At 44.2% G+C, this 22,285-nt stretch overlaps 1 protein-coding gene across 1 annotated transcript in view; it reads left to right on the top strand.

The window, feature by feature from the left end:
- The first annotated feature begins 1,917 nt into the window (after positions 1 to 1,917).
- The window catches only part of CLRN1 (clarin 1), a 180,397-nt gene continuing 160,029 nt past the window's right edge, over positions 1,918 to 22,285 (top strand). The window contains exon 1 of the mRNA XM_069618382.1: positions 1,918 to 2,477. Within this exon, the coding sequence (XP_069474483.1) occupies positions 2,225 to 2,477 (253 nt within the window). The 5' untranslated portion in view covers positions 1,918 to 2,224. The remainder of the gene's footprint in view (positions 2,478 to 22,285) is intronic.

Genomic DNA, 22,285 nt, shown 5'->3' with positions numbered 1-22,285 from the left:
GGAAAGATACTAAGGAAACGGAAAACACTGCACTTTATAAATATGGTTTACACAGCATAAGGCACAGTGTAGCCACTCATTGCTTGGCTGCAGCATGAACGGCACAAAACCATACCTACTTTTGTTTGTGATTAACAGAGACGGAGGGGATGCCACTTTCCACAGCCCCAACAGTGTGACGCACAAGAGGTTGAAATGCGGTTACTCTCACAAAGGCAAACGCAAATTAAAACGGCCATTTTGTACAAGCAACTTGGAAGCACAACGCGTGCTACTTCGAGGACCAACGGCCTCGTGAATTCAAAGTCCTTTGGTACATGTCGTGCCTTTTAGTTATCCTGATGTATTTTCTGATGAATATCGTGCAAATAAAGATGATGGACTGAGGAAATAGAAATGAAAGGAATATGGTCACACGCCCATAAAAGGGCTTTACTTGCAGTCATGGAGTTTCTTTAGCAATTCTGGTACTTGATTTCCTCCCTAAAACGTTATTACCGTTCTATTAGTTGAATGCTTGCAACCCATTTGCTTTTTTGGCCAATCACAAAGGGGCAGATTCTGAAAGCTTTTTTGAGGCAAGTGACGAGAAAGGTGCACGTGCCAGATCCTCACATTCAGACGCCCTTTCCCGCCCCTTTGCGCGTTTTCCCAGATAAGGGGCCATTTCGGCGTATTTCAATGCGCAACAGACGCCATGTGCTTTGAATTGTGCATAAGTTAAACACATTGACCTGTGCCTGTTTGGGATAGGCACAACGGGGTGCGCAGTGTATGCCCTAAAAAGCAGTGTCTGGAAGTGGAACAGCAGAAGATGACCCCTCAATCGGGGATGTAAATGCTTTTATTATTATGATTTTTTTTTTGGGGGGGGGGCATTTCACGATATTGTGCTCCTCAAGGATCTCTCACTGTTAAAAGCACGTCCGCCTCTGGAATGGGTGCTGGGGGGCTGTCAGACCTTATAATCGGGAGCCTTCCCCCGACACTACGGTATTCAGGTGGCCTGTCCGGTGAGTCACACTTAAATGCGCAGCTCACCTTGTCACGAAGGTTGCCTGCATTTCACAAACTAGCGCAACAAGTAGAATCACACCTTCCGTTCTATTTTTATTTGTAGTAACTTTTGAGCATCTGCCTCCAAATTCGTAATTCGGTGCACCACTAAAAATACATGATAGTAAAGCTTACACCATTCCGAGTTGTACCCTTTAGACACAGAGGGCCTGGTTTACAACGGAGCCAATTTAGATCGATATCGTGTGCAATGCATGACTTTGCAATTGCACATCTGACTCACCTGTGCATCTCGCATGTTCCTGAAGGAAGCGTCAATGTAGACTGTTCCCACCATTTAAGGCACACGTCTGCCCGAAAAACAGCTGAATAACGCAGTCTAATTACCTTCATCTTTGAATTTAGGAATATAATCCAGTCTTCATAAGCACTCATAAATGCTTTGGAGCCTAAAAATGAGGTCAGCAAAATGTGCTCATACACGTTTGCCAAATACGTTAATTGGGCGACCGATATAATGTTTTTTTGACTCACCGAAATGACAGAAAAGGTCTTTTCAGGTTACACTGTCTTTCTCCTCTCTCTATATATATATATGAAGGGAGAGTGATTGATAGACAGATATGTGTATATATATTTACAAGGCTTATGTTACTGGGATGTCTTGTTACATTATGGGACTGACACGACTAAAGAAGGAATAATTGTGAGGAACCCTTGGGCGGGTCCTGAGGAAAGCGAAATTCCCTGGAAGAAATGATGGTCTGGCACAGGAGGCAATTTACAGCTTCGGCAAAGGCTGCGCCTAGCTGCCGGCTCATCCAATCACACAAAAGGCCCCTGGGAAGAGCGCGGGCATTTATCAAGTTACACAGAGGCTGCCACCGTTATCCGAAACCTCGGTTACCAAGTGACAAGAAGCAGCAAAGGGGATCGAGGGTTACATTTTACACCTTGACCGTTGTCATTTTAGAATATTGTACAGGTGGCGGCACATCCCGGAAGTACCGAGTTTTTAGGTGCAGTATTCTTTTAAAAAGACTCGGTTATATTTTGATCATGGGAGAGGCGACCTGAAAGGGCCAGTAGTGTCGCCTTCCGCTCGCAGGCTGCGTACTTCATCTGTTTAAGGATGGCGCAGTGAAGTGTTGCGCCGGTGACCCTCCGTGACGTGTTCGCCCTACTCAATGAACTTTGGCCCCCAGAAATGCCAAACCAGCAGAAGAAAGTCCTCTTTTGCCTGGCCGGGGTGCTCAGCTTTGCCTGCGCCCTCGGCATCGCAGCAGCCATTGGGACTCAGCTGTGGATCCGGGGGACGACGCTCTGCAAAACCGGCGCCCACCTCGTGAACGCCACCGGGGAAGAGCTGCAGAAGTTCCTCGGGGAGATCCGCTACGGGCTCTTCCACGGGCAGAGGGAGCGGCAGTGTGGCCTGGGCACCCGGCCCTTCCAGTTTTCATGTAAGTGACTGTGACTTTAGAATTACTCAAATCTACTGTTCTGCAGGTGCGTATTATAGAGTCCAACAGACACCCGCTTTACAGATGTCATATATTTCTTTGAATGCGAGCCTTTAAATGCATCTTTAAAATGGACGCAATGCATTTTATAATTGTATCTTCTAAATTATGGACCTGGTTCTGCAGTACCGTTACATTTATGTTTATCTAGAACGCATAGAAAATCATAAACACTGCTTGGGAATAGCTGACACAACTGCAAAGAGAGATAACAGAGTGCGCAATTAATATTGCACGCGCACAATTGCACCAACCGACCGCCCATCAGAGCATCAGCCAGAGGCAAGAGGGGAAATGGCCGTGTTCATGGATAGCAAAAGCCAGGCAGTGTTTCAGGAATTGTTAAACCTGAAAAAGAATTGCATACAATTATAGCACAGTCAGATTATTTCGATGTTTTGGGAGTTACTGAAAACCTGACTGGATTGTTGGGTCGAGGTCCATCCCGCCCTCAGGCGGGAGCGTATTCTTAGCCAGTTCATGGTATATATTATGTGGGAAAGTGATAAGGCCACATTAGCACTGCTTCATGGCATGTGCTTATTAAAGCACTTGGTTCAATTACAAACGAACTTTCCGAATTCACTCGTCTACACGATCATGCCAGTTCTGTTTGTTACTAGATGTAGATAGTGTTCAGTACCAGCGGCTCCCACTTCTAAGCGCCTCTCTCACAGGTGTTAGTACCTAGTTTAATGGTACTCATTTTATAGACCTAGGTCCTATGAAATGTTTGGTGAGGGAATTGAAACTGCGAAGGGCAGGCTGGCCATATGTGAGAAATTAGTACTAACCCTGTGCCCTATCCACACAAGTATCCAAGCAGCTCAGTCAGCCCAAAAACCTTGTTCCCACAGTTTGACCTAAAGCATCCCATATACTTCTGGAGAGACCTTTTTTGTATAACACACATCTCATGATGTAGCGTCAATGGTTTTTTTTGTTTGTTTTGTGTGTGAAAGCATTACTCTGTCAAAGTGTGTGCTATTGTTTTAAGTTGAAAAGTTTTCAAGTGAGATTATTAAAAAAAATCACATCCAATTGTGGTACATTGCTTGCTATCTTGGTGGCTGGTGAATATTTTAATTGGGGTGGGGGTCGTTTTCCACAAATATGTGGGAGCGACCAAGCATAGCGAGAGAGTCCAAACCAACAAAGAAGGGTTGTTGGGGTTCTCCATTGAGAAAATGTTTGCATTATTGGGTTACAATTGTGCATTTTCGGGAAGCTTTCTGTGAAAAAGTGTGCAAAAAGCCAGAGTTTGCAATTAGTTTTGCTAGGGTAACACGTGAAAAAAAGACAAGTCACCAACAGTGCCCACAAGCATTTTCCAACTCAGTTTCATTATGCCTTGAGCTCAATATATGCCATTATAAAACATTTTCATGCTGACTCTGCTCATATATGGCCATGGAGGCTGGGCCAATATATGCCAGTATTACCATATAGGAACATACTTTGGTTGGCTTTACCAGTACAAAATGCCATGATACAGTAAGATAATATGCCCAGGTTGATTGCATCCAATATAGGCAAGTGCAGTCAGCTCATTTACTTATCATGTATGCTTTACCCTCAATGCTTAGTAATAGCCATGCCACAGCAAAGACATATTTTCAGACTGACCTACCAATGTGGGCCAATACCACACAAGAACAGTCACCATTCTGCCTTCTCCCTTAATTCCCAATAAAAAATGCCATGCCACAGTAAAGAAATATGTCTAGACTTGTACTTCAATGTAGGCCAGTGAAAAATAGGAATACTCATCATGCTTCCTTTACCTTAATGGCAAGTAAAACAAGTCATTCCACAGTAAAGGAATATGTTAGACTGGCCCACCAGTATGCTACCTTTGATGCCCAGTAAAAAAATGTATGAAAAATACCACAACTGGCTACACAAACGTAGGTCAGTCTAGTCACATAAAAATACTCATCATGTTGGCTTCACTCTTGATGCTTGTTAAAAAAATGCCATGTCAATGTAAAGAAACATATCGAGACTGGCCACATCAATGTGGGCCTTTGCCATAAAAGAATGCACATCATACAGCCTTCAATCGTGATTTCCAGTACAAAATGCCATGCTAGAGTAAAGAAATATGTCCACACTGGCCCCACTAACATGGGCTACTGCCAAGTAAGCACAACCATTATGCTGCCTTCACCCTTGATGTCCAGTAAACATTGCCATGCTACAGAAAATAAATATGTCCATATTGGTCCACCAATGTAGATTAGTACCAAGTAAGAACACTCATAATGCTGCCTTCACTTTTAATGCCAATGCAAAATGGCATGCTACAGTAAAGAAATAGGTCCACACCGGCCCTACTAGTATGGGCCTGTACCAAGTAAGAGCACTCATCATGCAGCCTTCACCCTTGATGTCAAGTCAACATTGCCTTGAAAATAAATATATCCCGACTGGCTGCACAAATGTAGACCCATCTACCCACCTAATAATACTCATCATGTTGGCTTCACTCTTGATACCCAGTAAAAAGTTCCATGCCACAGCAAAGAAATATGTTCAGGCTGGCCCACCAATGTGAGCCTGTACCATGTAAGAACACTCATCGTTCTGCCTTCATACTTCATGCCCAAAAAAAAATGCCATGCCCCAATAAGGAAATATGTCCAGAATGGCCCTCCAATGTGGGCCAGTACCACATAGGAATACTCAACATGCTTCCTTCACTCTTGATGCCCCGTAAAAAATGGCATACCACAGTAAAGAAAGAACTACAGATTGGACCACCAATGTGTCCCAGTTCCATGTAGGTACACTCATGCTGCCTTCACCCTTGATGCCCAGTAAAATAATGCCACGGTAAAGCAGAGGAATAAGTCCAGACTGGCAAGCCACAGTATCATCTAAGAACACTCATCATGCTGACTTCACCATGGATGCCCAGTAAAAAAATGCAATGCCACATTAAAGACATATGTCCAGACTATCCTATCAATGTGTCCCAGTGGCACGTAAGATCATTCAACATGCTGCCTCCACCTTTCATATACAGTAAGGAATGCAATGCTACAGTAAATAAATATGTTCAGATTGGCCTACCAATGTGGGCCAGAATTGCATAATAACACTCATGATGCTGCCTTCACACTTGATGCCTAATGCCATGCATCAGTAAAGAAATATGTCCAGAATGGCCTACCAGTTTGGACCAGTACCACACAGGAGAACTCATCATGCTGCCTTCAGCCTTGTTGCCCAGCAAGAAATGCCATGCTGCAATAAAGAAATATATCCAGACTGACCCCACCAATGTTGGCAGGTACCACGTAAGAACACTCATTTTGCTGCCTTCGCACTTGATGCCCAGTAAAAGAAATGCCATGTCACAGTAAAGAAATATGTCAAGACTGGTATTCATTCTTCATTCACTGTCCTATTCAGACACACATTCAAGCATCAGCAGTAATTCTTCATTCATGCTCACTGTCACCCACACACCCATACAGCATTCATACCCTCTCATTCACACATGCACCCAAGTAGCATGCACACTCTCATTCATGCGCACACTTACAATCATAAATCCCTGCATGCACGGACACACATAGTATAGATATATAGATTTTAAAAATGATTATCTTACCTGTGGCCCCACCCAGAAGATTCCAGCCAACTCGCCCTCACGCTTTCTTCTGCAACAAAGGATCTCCCACTCCAGCACAGTCTTCAACAGGAACTAGGAAACAAAGAGTGCTTCTTGCTTCCTGCATATGCAGGGTGGACCTGAAGCACCACCGTCTCACCGCACCTCATGGTCTTGATGCGCAAGGAAGCCCAAGAGCACCCCTCACACATTCAGCCCTGCAGTACCCCAGCCTGTATCCTCAATGGGTCATGCAAGGCTAGGAAAGCAAGGCTGGGGAAGCAAAAAGCCCCAGCCTTGCATGGCTCAATTGGCATGCAAGCTGGGGTACTACTGAACAGTTCAACGCAGCCGAGGAGGGCTCCCTGAGCTGCTTGTGGATGCTTGAGGAGCGCTTAGTGTTTCCACTGGGATGGCTTGGCTCGTGCAAAGATGGGTGATGCCCCTCACTCATTAAGGACGAGCTGCCCCTGCTTGGTGGAAAGGCAACACAGCACTGTTCATCGTAGTTTGCATTCACATATTAATTGAGTTAATTAATGATTATTGCATTTTTTTCAACAAAACTATCTGCATGAGTAATCCATCATCTGATTGCCCAAGGCAATGGGAAATGCCAGCATTATCCTGCGCTGATATACAACCTTCTAACTTCATGTTACTTTAGCTATAATGTCAGATGTTGACCAATTGATATGGGGAATGATTCGTTTTTTTTCTGCAGCTAGTTCACAGTATTTTCCTACATTTCAAAATATTCTAAAATTCAGATAAAACCGCACGTTGAGATGCCGTAAATCTGCAAATGGCCCAGGGTGCACCTTGTTTAGGCGATGGGGCTGTCAGCGTTACACCTCTTGCCAGCACACATGCATAAGAGAACAATGAGGAGTATCATATGAACCCAAGCTAAGCCTAATTAGTCATCACAATGTAATGGAACAGCTGCTGAGCATGAACGACAACCCTCGGAAACCTGTTGTGGCAGAGACTCTAATCAACAGCCTTTCTGGTCACATGAGCTCAGACATTGTTATGGCTCTGCAGTGCCGCTTGCACCACCTAGGAGCCAATGTAATGGCATGTGACACACAAATAAGCATGCCTGCAATGCAAAGTATGGCATGACTCTTTACCCAATGCCCTTAGCAGAGCAGGAAAGGAGTTCAGCACCTCTGTTGCTCATGTTGCCCCCACAGTACTGTGAGAGGACCACCAGAGGAGGTTGGATTCCATGGGACCCTCCTGCCCAAACCATTTTGTACAGTATGTCTATGATTGGAAACAGGGCCAGCAAGATGGACGAGCCAGGAAAGCCAGGGGGAGACGCGTTCCTCTTCTGCTGCTTGCACCTGCCAAGTGCTGGTTTGAAGCTGAGGAGTGCAGCATCCTTTCTTCCACACATGCCATCTCCTGGAAGCACGCCACCGCTTTGCACAGACTGGAGAGTCTGGTGACCGGGTCTTCCAGGGAGAAGGAACAGGCCGGGATACTGCTCTTCTCTTTTACCAGCAGGGACATATGAGGACGGTATCTGGCAAATGATATAAGTACCCGGGCAAACGAAGGCAATGCCAAGCAAATGGTGTGAGCACTTGATCATGTGTTGGTGTGACACAGCATGATAGCTTTTGCCTTTTAGATATTTAATTGGATTTCTGTTATGCCATGTACACTGCTTGATGACCTCATCAAACCATTGAAAGAAGGAGGGAATGTAGAAGAAGATGACATGCGTGTGAAAAAAAATTACAGGCATTTCAAGGTCCTCATGAGGGTCATCAAGTAATACGTTCTCATTATTCTGGGCCCAGAATAGTAATTAGTCCCTGGTTTGGAGAGGGACACATCGTGGGAAATGGGCAGCATAGTGTGAGAGCCCCTGGCATGTAATATCCGTACCTGGCAAATGGGTGGGCGCCTGGGCATGTCACGGCAAACCAGGGCCATTATGGGATATACTGACACAATATGGTAGAAATTGGGGAATGGTGTGAGTATGTGGTGTTGAGTCCGGGGGTTCAACAGACAACAGAGCGCCAAAAAGTGGGGTCACATGGTCATATTAACGCTAGCAAAACACCACTTGAGTGATTGATGAGTTGAAACGGTTGGTGTTTAAAGTGTGGTCCTCAGTTCTTCTCTCTCTCTCTCTCTCTCTCTCTCTCTCTCTCTCTCTCTCTCTCTCTCTCTCTCTCTCTGTCTCTCTCTCTCTCTCGTCTAGGCCTGCCCTAAGTGTCTCTGCACTTCTTATTTGACATCCTTCCAGGGTCTATCTTGGATTAGTTGTTTCTTGTAAAGATGTTGCCTTGGTTCTTCTTGATTAATGCAAATACATGACACCACACCTGTGGTGCAATGGGTCACCTTGGAGGGAATCGGGCTTCAGATTCTTAAGCAAACATTGGGCAACGGAATCAGTGCTTGTCTTTCACTTTGGTTGGGACCGGGCCTGGCGTTGCTGCATTTTCCAGGTCTACAACTGATGGCCAAACTACATCCCACACTAGATGATATGTTGTCAAGCCACTGGGGACCTTTCTCCCTTGCTGTCCACCTCCATCCTCCTTCCTCTGATCTTAATTTCACTTCTGCGCCACTTGTCACGGTTTTCCTTCCTTCCTCCTCCTCACTTGTTTCCACCCCTGATTCAATTGTAAAGGTTACTTCTCCCTTCCCTCATTCCAATCGTGTTGCTTTTTCTCTTCCCGTCACCGCTACACCCCATGTTTCCACTGATCACCACTCTTCTTTTGTTCTTCACTAATGTCATCCATTACTCTCAAAGTCTCAGCTGCTGAACCCCTTCTTCTTTCCATGCCACCCTTCGCATTCTTTCTACAGTCTCCCCTTTATGCTCCCCTTTTCTCTCCTTGTTCCACTCTCTTCTCTCAGCTTATCCTTTCACCTGCGCTCTCCACTGTTCCCTCTCCATTCCTCTTTCTCCACTCTTTTGTCTATTCTTCTTCTACCACCTTTCTGCACTCTCTTCTCTGCCCCTTCTGCCCCCTCTCTACACTCTATTCTGCACCCCTAATTCCCATTACATTCTGCCACCCCTCCCCACTTTTATTCCCCCCAACGTGTACGTGAATGCCTACTGATGTGTGGACTGTCAAGTCTGGTGATTGTAAGAATGTGCTAAGGGACTGGTCAGAAGGATTTGGAGCTAAAGATGTGGCAGCTGACATTTTTGAGATGGTGGCCTGCGTAGCAGCTCGGGGGTCCGAGGATATTTCATCCTCTCCCTCCATCTTGGATCTAGACATATGACTATGTTCGTTCTTGCCAGATGATGGAGGAGACTTCTCCTGCTATCATGACTTGTTATGAGATTGACTTTTTCATCTTTGTGTGGACCTGCAACTCTTACCACATGGGACTTGCAAACAATGCCTCGAGCAAAGCTGTTTTTAAACTAACCAGCTGTTCTTCAGGGGTGTAATTTCACCAAAATGCCAGGTGTGGCGGAAGTGATATCACACGTCCCTTGCCTTTTATGATATCACAGGAAGTGATGTCATTTGACCCCACCCTGATGTGACATCCCGGGATGCAATGGCACACGACCTTTCACCCCTTGACAAAACAGGAACTGGCAGCACATAGCATTGTTCCATAAGTACACTACGAAAAATATGGTTACGATGTCACTGTAATGTGATATACTTTTCATGCAAGAATGGATCACCATATGTATCATTAATATTAGTGTGGTTAGGCCCATATTACCAAATTACTGAGAACGCAAGCAAACGTCCAAGGTCAAATGATAATGATGAATAATTGTATAGCACTTACGCTTAAGCACTTATATAGAACAAATGTACATACAATATCACCCAACCTGTGTTTCTACTCATGTATCGACCTCAAAATGATGAAAGACTGAGTTGGCCTTGTTAGGATTCGAACCTGCAACCTGCAGATCACACAAACATCTCAGCATTAAGCACCTAACCCACAGAGCTATCTTACCGGCTACAGTAACGTTAGCAATTACATGCCAGCATGTTCTCAAAATCAGAAAGCAAATTACACTCTGTTGTGGATACAATTAAACTGGTAACTGTAAACAGCAGGCCAGTTCATCTGCAGGTCTGGTGCACATTTGGCCACATGTCAAGCCTGCATGGATCTACTTTTCAGGTTTCATAGTTTGGCAAAATACATACCATTGGGAGGGTTCATAGCTGCGTATAAAAGAATTCAGAGTAGCGCAGGGAAAGCAGTGCACTCACACGGCATCTCATACTCTGGGCACTCGTTACCTCATACATGCAAACATCCTGAACAGCATGCAATGGAGCTATGAAAGATAGACACATTGCAACAATGCATTTATTGTAACACAACGAAATCAAGGGCCAGTTTATGTGCTATAGTCAAACATTTCTACACTGTACAGAAGCTTTAAGGCACACAGATTTTTTCCAGTGACAGAGGACACCAAGATGGAATGTCTTGTAATGATCCTAACAGAAAAAACGGCAGTCAAAAAAGGCTATAACTGCAACCTGCGAAAAGCAAAATACATAGTCAGAAATGGATGCTTATTCTACTCGAAATACTTTTTGGAATTTTTTGTCTGCATTGTGAATTTGAGGTGTTTAAGAACAGAGTAAATCAGTGATTCAACCCCTGAAGTGTGCCTGAAATAAACCTCTAATGAGTCTAGCAATTATTGTATAGAATTCCAGAAAGACACATTATTTCCTATTCCTATTCTTTCTTATTTAGGGTCACTGTTACACTTGTGGAATCGCTTGTTTTTTTTAAAGGCCTGAACAAGAAAACCAGCTACTCCAGAAACAAAGAGGCACATGGCGCTGGCCACAACGCAGAAGCTTCTGTTTGCAGAAGGGGTAGCAAAGGAGACCACAGGGGTCGCAGTTGCGGCCCCTGGCGACCCCTAAATGACAAGCCTGCTGTTCTTGCAGGCAGGACCTGCTTCACGGATACCTGTGATGGTGGGTCTGCAACAAATGTAATAAATAAATAAACACACCCAATTTTCTCCTCTCCTTCTATTGAGTGATGTGCCATCAGAACTGTCCTTCTCCTGCTCGGGACATTTATGGTCTGTATTGCGTTGCGAGGTATGCAGATAAAGCTAGAGGGGGGCTGGATTGGCTGGCAATCCACAATATACCTCCTCTGGGCTATACCTTTTGGAGCGAGTGGTGGCCTCCAGTCCTCATGATCATCCCAGGCCCATCCTATATCCTAAGATATGGAACCTTGGCATACTTGGCTAGGTTATGTTATGTTATGAGAAATGTGTATCACATACCTCTGCCATTTACATGACAAAGAGGTGCAATGATGGCAAAGTCTTTCAGATGACGTGAAACTGGATTATGATTCCAATACTTGACAAATTGTGCACAAGGACACATGATGACAATACATGAACAATTGTGTGAGTGCCTGTGACTATGATAAAATACATAGCAAATTATGACAATGTCTGGCTTGTGACACACAGATCTATCACAACCATGGCGGTATCCCGGATGTACATCCACTGGGATACCGCCAACCCAAATTGCCTTAACGTAACTCATTTCAGTGCTATTAGCACCTTATCCCTATTTGTGGGGTGGGGGTAAGTACCCATTCCCATTGAACCCAATGGGACATTCTGGCCACTATTACCGCATTGCTATTAGCGCCGCAGTAATAGCAATACAAATGAGCAGAAAGTGCCAAGATTTACCTCCAGCAAAAGGCTGGAGGTAAATCACCCACTTTCTGCCCAAACTCAGGATTGTGTGGAGTGGTAATGCAGCCAGCTCTGCCAAACCCGTGATGACCCTTACAGTTGTTGTCCATATGATCTCCGTCCCTTGTATATACATTTTTTAAATGTTCTGTTATTGTTTAAAGCACGGACATAGCTTGTGAGCAGAGGAGCACCGTACAGAGTGTGGGTAGTCGGCATTTGTGATGGCATCTTTCAACATTAGTTCAGTACTGTCAGGTCTGTGTGTCGGTATGTGCGCCCATTGGAAATAGTCCTTGGTAAGGTGTTGTTGAAAGAGCCATGTTTTGAGAGATTCACGAAATTGGAGAATGGTGGGGGCATTCTGAGTTGATACCTGCAGCGTGTTCCATTGGGTGAGTGGATGACAAGAGAAGGCTAGTTTGCAGACGAGTTGAGATACAAGCTGGTTGGTCGACTTGCTGCACGAGGCGCGTGTGCCACCAGATATGCGGAGTTTAGCCGCCAGGTACGCTGGTGTGCTACTCGTGACAGCTTTTTAGATGATACATGCAGTCTTGAACAGCATCTTGGCTTGGATTGGAAGCAAATGTAGTTTGCGTAGGATGGCGGTAGTTCGATCAATTTTCCATGTTGCCGTAAGAAGACATGCTGCAGCATGGTTGACTGCTTTTAGGGGTGCCAAGTGAGCAGCTGGCAGACTGTAAATTATGTAAGTACCTGGAAATGTGATTGTATTACCTACCATATTGCAGCCATACCTGCAGTGCAATGTAAGCACCAGATCTTATATTTCCTATACCGGGCACATGGTGGCAATAAAGTAAACACGGTGTGACTATCTGGGCATACAACCATTACCTTTGAAATTGTGTGACTACCAGGGCTTGGTGCCATTCCCTCTCACCTAAGGCACCCTGACTATATTTGTGTCCCTAAATAATGATTAGATCCTGTTGCAAAGACAAGTAACTCAACATAAGTCAGACACGAAGGCAGAATGAATACACAAGGGGGTATTGAGAATAGTTACAATTGTGGGCCAATTAAATCAATCATTGATAATGTAAAGCGTTCAGAGCAAAGCAACAGGATGCCTTATCTAGTAATGTAAATGTTAAAAAAAAACAAAAAGGTGGCTTCTCCTCTAGTTTTATGGTCTGTAGTATACATAAACACCATCCGGGTTCCCTTTCTGGAGAGGTTGATCAGTTCACAGTCACTCACAATCCTGAGGGTTTATAAGTGTCCATGAGCTTCCTTCTTATTTCTTTATGTTGCATGTTCTTCTGATCTCCTTCTCATTCCCAGTGCAATCAGCCCTGGTCATCTGATTCATGCCCTAAAAGCTGCGGGTGGCCCTTTGCATGGGCCTCTGGTGCTAGGGCACCATAATCACTTTTTTCAACTATACCAAGGCTCATTCTAATTCTGACTTCCCTGAGCCACCTCAAAAAGGAAGCTCCAAGACAGGGTCTGTTATGGGCTTGGTGCCCACCTGGGCCGGGAGCATTTATTAAACGGACACAGAACTTATAGGAATGAGGCAAATGACCGTCTACTGCCATGCCTCTTGATGAGGTGTAACAGTCCACATCATCAAGAATCACTTCCTCTGTGCTGCCTTCTCACAGAAATGGCTATAAATCTACTGAAGTTCAATTTGTATTTATTTATTTATTTATTATGCATTTGTAAGGCAATCAACAAAATAAGTCATTCCAAATCCATCATAGACAGCAAATTGTGGAGAGATGTTTTAATGTGCATGAACTTCGCTCTAAACCAGGAGGAAAACAGACCATTAATGGCCGGTGGGTTTTGATCTGGTGTCTGTCATCAGGACAGTCTCTGAAAACCAAAAATCAAAAATGTATGGAACTCATTTGTGGTGATCCTTCCTGAAAAATGTAAATACTAACTAATCTTCATGTTACATAATTATATACACATAGGACCTGATTCATGGAATCCTTTGCACGGTGCAAAGTGACTTTTCACTGGTGCAAAGTGACTTTGCACTGCCAACAAACACCCTGATTCATGGAATCGTGCAGTATCTTTTCACCGTGCAAAATAGTGTTAGATGCCTGTGTTCCTGAATACAAGGTATCAATCCATTGAAAATGCCCCATAAAAATTGAAAACAATCAATAATGCGCACATTGTTTTATGTGTACATTTGAAAGTGATGACATATTAAAACATTCAGTCTGGCAAAGGGATCTCAATGACTGGGTGAGATATATTGATGACGTCTTTGGGATTTTTAATGATTCTTTGGATTCATTGAAAGGTTTTTTGGAATGCATGCCATTCAGTATAACACAGACATTGGAACTTCTGGAGCACATATCCTGGATGATGAGGTTACCCCTCAAAAAAAGTATTCTCACCACCAATATTTTTCCGAAAAACAACGGATAAAAACAATCTTCTTCACTGTCTGAGTTTCCAACCACCAGGGCTCATCACCCAGCTGCTGAGAGCTCCCATCCACAACCCACAGACAAAGGCACAGAACCTTGTCACAATACACATTTCCCTACCTTATTCAGACACACTCAATGGAATAGTTTTGTATTTTCTCTGAATCTTTCCCTCCTACTGCAATTCCCAATATCGGTCTTCCTAGGCTAAATTGCTAATCAGATTTAATGTCCTGTCTATGCATTCTGCATGGGTGAGTGCTAGTCTTTTTTTATTTATGTGTGCGTTTTTAGTAAAGACCATATTTTATAGGAGCTTGCATCAGCATTATTTTAATGTTTATTTATTACTGTATTGTTTTTGGGTGCTTCGGTGACTGGAACATATCTCTGGCGAGTATAGGCTAGCCACTGCCAACCTTACCAAATTAAGTCAAAGGGGTTTACTATGTACCTTTGTCTGTTTTAACTTGTTTGGCTTAAACACCACAGAGAAAAGTAGTGAATCAAGTTTGACATTGGCAGTGATGCCAACAAAAATGGCATTGCAGCGTTACATAAGACAAGTGTATATTACATTGCATAGCACATCAAAGCTTTTGGTCCCTCTTGTTCGTCTTCCAAGCAGAATAGGCTCTCGTCACAGTCAGCATGAAATTCCGCATATCCACCCTGTGCCAGTTCGGTCTTCCTCCGAATACTCCCGGCACCACACACCCCTTTCTAGAAATTCCTGTCAGGCCCACAAATACATTTTCTTATCAAGTTGCATATGGGACCTTTACCCATTGACAAATCCTAATAAGCTTTTCTACCAGAGCTCGGACCTGCTAGGTGACAACACGACTGTAGTGTTACTGGCTACTTTTGTATCTGCTGGACCCATATGCAGGTAACTTTACCTTTGTTGTGCTGCGGTGTGGGTGTGTGTCTGGTCGACCCCCTCCCTCACCATAAATTATTACGCCACAACATTTGCTCAAGTGTTGGCAATAAAAGGCCGTAGGTCTTTATTGTTACAGATATGGTTATGGAAATAAACAATATTTCCATATCAGTAATGATAAATTACTTTTGGGCACCAGGTCCTGAGGTTACACCCTCAGGCCCATGCTGCCTTCTTTGTCCCACGACTTGTTGTGGTCACCGATCATGTCCTGGTTATCCTTCTGTTGTTCTTCTCCCTTTTTCTAGGGTGGGAGGGGTTGCGGAAAAGAAAAAGAGAGAGAGACACAGAGGACACTGTGAACTCTCTTGCTGTTCGGGTCTCCGTGCGTGGTCCACAAACAAACTTCTATCTTTCTGAGCTGAATCAGCTCCTTATATAGGACCCAGGGCTGCCCCTGGATCTTTGTAGTGTATCTGTGGGGGATGTGAAGCCAGCCCTCAGGCCGGCTTGTAGCTGACTGTCTGAGCCCCTGGGGGGCTCCTCTTTGTTGTTCCCCTGCCTGGCTGACCTTGCTTCCCTTAGGTGCTTAGCACCCATTTGTTATTGGGGAAAGGTGAGATGTTCTTTCACACCTCACCCTTCCTGCACTTGCAGAATCGGAGACTGCGTGTCTCCTGTTTGGGGGGGGGGGAACGAGCAGAGTCAGAAGGGGGATGGTGCTGCCCCTCTCTGGGGCCTGCTGCCATGGGGCAGCAGTTACCCGACCTTGCTTGGGGCTGCCCTGGCAACGTTGCCCATAACTGCTGGACCCATATGCAGGCAACCTTACCTTTGTTGTGCTGGGGTGTGGGTGGGTGTGTGTCTGGTTGACCCCCTCCCTCACCATGAATTATTACGCCACAACATTTGGTCAAGTGTTGGCAATAACACAGTTACCCAGTTACCCGGCCTCGCTTGGGGCTGCCCTGGCACCGTGCCCAAAATGCCTTGGGCCCCGAACACAATGTTTCATCATAAACCATGCAACAATACCCTGAGCAACCTGAGCTCACACCAGTTGCAAGTCTTCTACCAATGAACCACCAGGGGCCGAAGTACACAAAATCTTCACTGTTTCAAATTAACTTTGCAACGTATTAGGTCTAGGGCAAAAATGTCCTTACAGAAAAAATGTATTCTTTCAATGCCGTTTTGCCCAAGAGTAATGTTTGCTCTTGTACTAATATGGAATGTTATTAGCAGGGTCAAGTCCTAAAAAAGAAAGGGGGATGGGGGAGTCATTAACATATCAATTGAATGTGTTGTCACCAGAAATTAGCATATTAAGATGCCCTCTGAAAAAAGTGGGAGGACTCCTGAAAAAAGTGGGGGGACTCGGTCCACCCGCGTGTACCCTTGACTTGAGCCCCGATATTAGTTCTAGGCCAATGTTTAGCAATAATGCGTTTTCTACTGGAGCAAATTTTCCTTGCACCAGTACAAAGCTTCTGTAATACAGCCCTAGATCTATTGCTTCTGTAATACCGCTTCAGATCTACAGTCATGTCGTTAGAGTCTAAATGCGCTATACTTTCCCACATCATTTCAACCGCAGCAAAGTAAACGCAAAATGAGAACTAATTCTAGAAACGCGACAATGTGCAAGTTCATTCTAAACCTTCCGCCCATCACCTCTTTGTTATGCTTTGTCACCCGGAGTGGGACGGGTACTCCCAGACGTGGGTCCTGTGCTTGCTTGGTCTAGAGACCAAAGCTACTCTTCACTGATGCGGCCAAATGAGGCCAATACATGTCTGGGAATACTTTTGCTCTCATGCCAAAGGGATGTGACCTAGCAGTTCCAGCTGGACTGCCCCTTTGAGGAAGGGAACAAGCCTGATGTGCATATGTTTTTTTCCCTTCCTGTAATGACTTGGCAGCTGAACAACAATGGTCTGGGGGTTTGTTCAAAGCATTTGTTTTGCTCTGCTTCATTGTGATGTCACCCTGATCCTGTTGTGTCAGAGCCTTGCCTTTCCTATGGCTAATGCTGTTCTCCTGCAAAAATACTCTGCCCTGGAGACAATATTCAGGTCCTTCCATATCTGTTGATTCTTCCTTAGTTAACATCTTCTGCAATACTTGTGTTTCCTGCAATAGGTCTGCCAGTTGCTTGGATTGGTCAACTGCAAGTCTGAATACGAGTGACCTTGTCTTCAGCTCAATGCTGAAAAAGTCAGCCTTGATGCCGGGGCCTCTGTTGCCACCAGGGCCCTGCACGCCATCCCTAGGGCTTGAAATTATGTTAGCAACCTCGCAGCTTCACCCTTGACTGCCTCATCCCACAAAAAGAAATTATCCCAAAAGTGCAGCACCTGTGCTGACTCCATCTTGGCTCAAATAGCCGTTGGACAAAAGTGCTGAAAGACCTCAAAAAGCAAAAACCACACAGGGAAAACCAATGCACATTGCCTTGTCATTAAACGTATCTCCAATTTAACGGTATCTATTCTGCTTGGGTGTTATTGCTTAAATAGGAAATCAGGTCCCCCATTTCAAGACTTGCAAACACACAGACAAATAGCGAAATACATGGAACCTTTTTTCGGTATTTACTATTAAAAACGTCACTAGTAGAATATGTAATTATCTAACAGGCTTCCTGAGTCCAGAGTGGAACTTTGCGACTGAAAAAGTATTGATCTACACGATGGTCTGCTTTACATTAACACGTTTAGAAAATAACCTGTAAGCTTGACATGCAGGGAACAATCGATTGTCACATCCCGTTGACTCGCAAATGATCTCAATATAATAACCATCCAATCAATGTCTGGGATTGCCTCTTGTTTCTCTCCACCTGCCGCCATGTCGATTTTAAAGCCAGGCTGTGGCTGAAGGCAGTGGCAGCCAACCATTTGCTCGTATTCTAACTTGGAAGGTCGACATTTCTGACTAATTTATTGTTAACTGTCGGGTCTCTGACACATTAACTGTTATCGCCAGAAATCGTTTTTTTGCTGGCACTAAATTGGATCAGGAGCATGTGTGCCCTGCTGCTATTGTTTGTCATATATTTACTTTTAAGGAGACACACAGAAGCTTCCAATCAGCTCACTACTGGATCGCAGCTGTCCAAGGTGCCACAGAGGCCATGCTACAGACACAAACCTTAGTCAAAAGCGTGTGCTAGCCTATCCTTTTCTTTCTTTCTTTCTTTCTTTCTTTCTTTCTTTCTTTCTTTCTTTCTTTCTTTCTTTTTTTCTTTCTTTCTTTCCTTCTTTCTTTCTTTCTTTCTTTCTTTCTTCCATTCCTTCACCAATTTGCAAAAACAAAGAAAGAAAAAAACAAGCACACGAGTAATGAAAGAAAGCAAAGAAGGAAAGCAGCATGGAAATAAGGAAACAGTCGTGCAAAATTAGCAATTTCTACAATGTTATGTGATCTGAAGTAGCTCTTATCCCTATAAAAAGTCTACATAACACTGTCACCTGGGCAGTTTTTGTGATTTGTCCAATGTGATGTGAGCAAAAGTCAGTATAGCCGTTGTAGAATGCACCTCAGAGAACATTGCATAATGATCTTGACTGCTATGTGTGTCAACGAGTTACACTGGAGGCAAGGATTGCTCAGTGGAATTTCCACTGAGCTTGGAGACGCGTGATCTGTAGTAAATACGACTTTTAAATGAACATTTAGATTGTCGTAGAATTGTGATATTTCTCACAAGGTCAATCTGCTAAGAATGACAAAATAATTCACTCCATGTTGATTCAAGTTTCAATTGTGTATAAGATTGTCTTTATTCAAACATTCATTAGCAGAGGCCCATGGCGATGCATTTCCGACTTGACGTCCTTCCTCAAGGCGGGCTCTAAAAAAACACATTGGGCCTCATTACGACCCAGGCGGATTTCGCGGTGCTAAATGCACCGCGAAGCATGGCGGAAAGCCGCCGATAGCGCCATGGGGGTTGGCGGATTTACCGCCCCATTCCGACCTCGGCGGAGCGGTAAATCCCCAATCCCCATTCTGCCCTTCCCCATTCCCATTTTTGCCCCATAGGGTATAATGGGAGTGGGGAAGGAGTTAATTACGCCACCGTAAAATACGGTGGCGTAATTAACAACGAGGTCCCGTAGCGCCATGGTTTTCTCCGGCTGGTAAAACCAGGCGGAGAAAACCTCCATGGCGCTACGGGAACTCGTAGTATGGCGGAGAGGTACGCCATGCACTACGCTGGCGTAATACCCTCTCCGCCAGGGTCCTAATGAGGCCCATTAACAGACACGGGGCTAACATCACCCCTGTTCGCAAAGAATGCAGTATCATGTCATGTCACTTCATTTAAATAAAATAGACCTTTTTCCTTAAATTACTGAACCAAACATACCTGCCAACTGGTTGTATGCTCTGCTGTAAATTACTGTTTTGGTTTCCCTACGAGTAACACAGGAATCCGTCACAATAGAGGCATATTCTGAGATAAAATGGAACCAGAAACAATGATTATCTCTCAGGGCAGGATAATGTAAAATGCCTACTGGTGGGAAATATTGCATAGGGATGGGCAACTTACAACGGATATTTACTTTTAGAGAGATTTTTCTTTAACAAAATATTCCTGCCACTTTCTTTGAGCCACAAGCACCACTAGTGCACTTTATTTAATTCACTTTCAAGATGAATTAGGTTTTTGAACCTCACTTTCCTTGTGAGGAATGTGACCATTCACACAGTGTGTGTTTTAAATTTTAAATGAAATTGAATGATGGTAGCTCAACCTCCGTAAAATGTGTGGGGCTAATCCGCACACATTTTCCTATGCTCGCCGCATGACATACGCACAGACCCATGTACTCTGGGTGCACACAGCCTACATGCGCAGTCCCCCCTGTCATATTTAGTTGGGTTTCTGGCAGAAAGAGTACACGATGCATCTCCGGAAGGGGGAGGACCAAACCTTCCCCCTTCCATGACCAGCCTAATTAACTAACAAAGGCTCCATGTATCCAACCTGTCCTTTTGTTGAGCCATGTAGATAGTGGCAGTGATTCACGTACTAATCAGAGAGTAATTCAAACATGCCCAAATGGGGCCTGCCTGCAAAAGCTAACAAAGGAGACAAGAAATGCCAACAACCTGTCATATGCACTGTGTGAAGCTGAAGCCAACTTCCACCTCAGTATCAATTGACAGTGAACTGCTATGCCTGGGACTTTGTGTTGACAGTATTCTCCCCGCAGGTGGACCCCATTCATAAGGTACAAGTATGTGAGTTGCAGGAGCCAAAAAGTATGGTCTTGCTGCAGCTTCAAGGGAGACCTGCCGCTTTAATCAGGACTAAAAGATACAAAAAATAAGGGTACCCCTAATGCTAATGTGGATAAGGGGGGTATATAATAATATTTAAGCAACAAAGAGGATATCCACATTTAGAACAATATTCATTTCATTGTCATTGATTTACAAAAAAAAGTAATGGATTTAGAGAGAAGGGTTTGAAACAGCGCCCAGAGGGTCACTGAGAGAAACAACAAGGTGAGAGTATACTCTGGTAGAATTAACGTTTTAATATATTTGAAATTGAAAAAAGAAAACATCTAGAAACAACCAAAAACATATGACATATATTCAAAATCATACAACAGGTTTTTGTAAGAGGTGTATACAGACAAAAAACACATGTGTATTTACAAAAACTAAATTCGTGGACCAAACAATAAACAGGTGAAAGAAAGCAGTTACATTAAAGTAGTCATTACAATCATCTAACAGGATTAACTCATTTGAAAAAATTAATTAATTAATTACACAATTCCTGCTGGGCAATCAAAAAAGTCAGAATATTGTTACATATGAATCCTAAACGACCGTAGTCGTTTCAGGGCTATAGAACTGCCTACTATTCAGACAAGTCTTTAAATTTGTTAAATGCCAACGTGTAAAGACGATTAATCTTTTAAGAGAAAGTGACCAGTGCTTCCGTGGAGGATATTTGGAAGATGTATTCCTCCGTAGGGTGTGTGAGGCACTGAAAGACACGTTTCGGCTATGCCACTGATTGATAGCATCTATATATGGCCTTCCTCAGGGAGAAAAAAACGAGCTTCTATCTCTATTGGAGCGGGAGGCAAAAAGAAAAGATACATGTTTATATCAGATTTAAGGAAGAGAATACCTGCACAGTGTTGTTTAGAAAGCCTCCTCGCAAGAGAATGCTTCAAAAAGGTCAAAATGGAGTCCACAAATGACTTACCCTGTGGTGTACGCAGGAGTAAGCATGCTGTGTGACTTGGCATATGTATTTCAGGTACTCAGACCAGGGCGGTACCCCAGTGTCCACCCCTGTACCTCAACAGAACAGATGCCTAAAAATAAAAACAAAGTGGGTAGTGACTAGATTGGCAAGGGTTAAAAAGTGTGAATGCCATTTGAACCGTGGGTAGTGGAAAACATGCATGAATCCCTACTTGGTACAAGGAGGGGGATAGTTCAAATTGGTAAGGCTAATTGTAGCCCGCAGAGGCCTAAAGTAAGGAGTCCAGTGGCCGATGCCTAAATGGAGCATTTATAATACGGGGAACAGTATAGATGCCTAGATTAGAGATGTAAAATGCATTCCCAGCATAACCGCTGGAAACCTACCTGGACGTTACTCTTAGCGTCCTGGTTGTGGTCGAGTACTAATTTGAGTGCAATGGTTTAGATATATTACTGTTAATGTACACCACGCAACAAGGAAGTTATTGATATTTGCACCTCAGGCTTGCATCCGGGGTGTGAATAGTGTACATGTTTTTCTTTTTTGCTGCAAGATGGGCTCCCTCACCATGGACATTGAGGGAGCAGAGCAGCTGGAGCAGGAAGCAACGGGCCAGCAGGTGAATCCCTGGGGAGAGAGGGGAGTGCAGGATGACATGGTGGTCTTGGGGATGGGACACGAGTGGACCAAGGGCCAAGTTTGAATAAACATGGCAACAGCTGGTGAAGGGGCACAGGTGGCTGGAGGAATGCATTCAGGCACTAGGAGTATCCGCCTATATTTAGGTTTGAATTTCAATGCAACCCATGAACAGGCTGGTGGCAATTGATAACTGTGATGCT

The sequence above is a fragment of the Ambystoma mexicanum genome, chromosome 10, assembly GCF_040938575.1.
Source record: "Ambystoma mexicanum isolate Mex_15411 chromosome 10, UKY_AmexF1_1, whole genome shotgun sequence".
NCBI classification, from domain to species: domain Eukaryota; kingdom Metazoa; phylum Chordata; class Amphibia; order Caudata; family Ambystomatidae; genus Ambystoma; species Ambystoma mexicanum.
The sequence above is the reverse complement of the archived record's forward strand: the minus strand, read 5'-3'. Positions and strand labels throughout refer to the sequence as shown.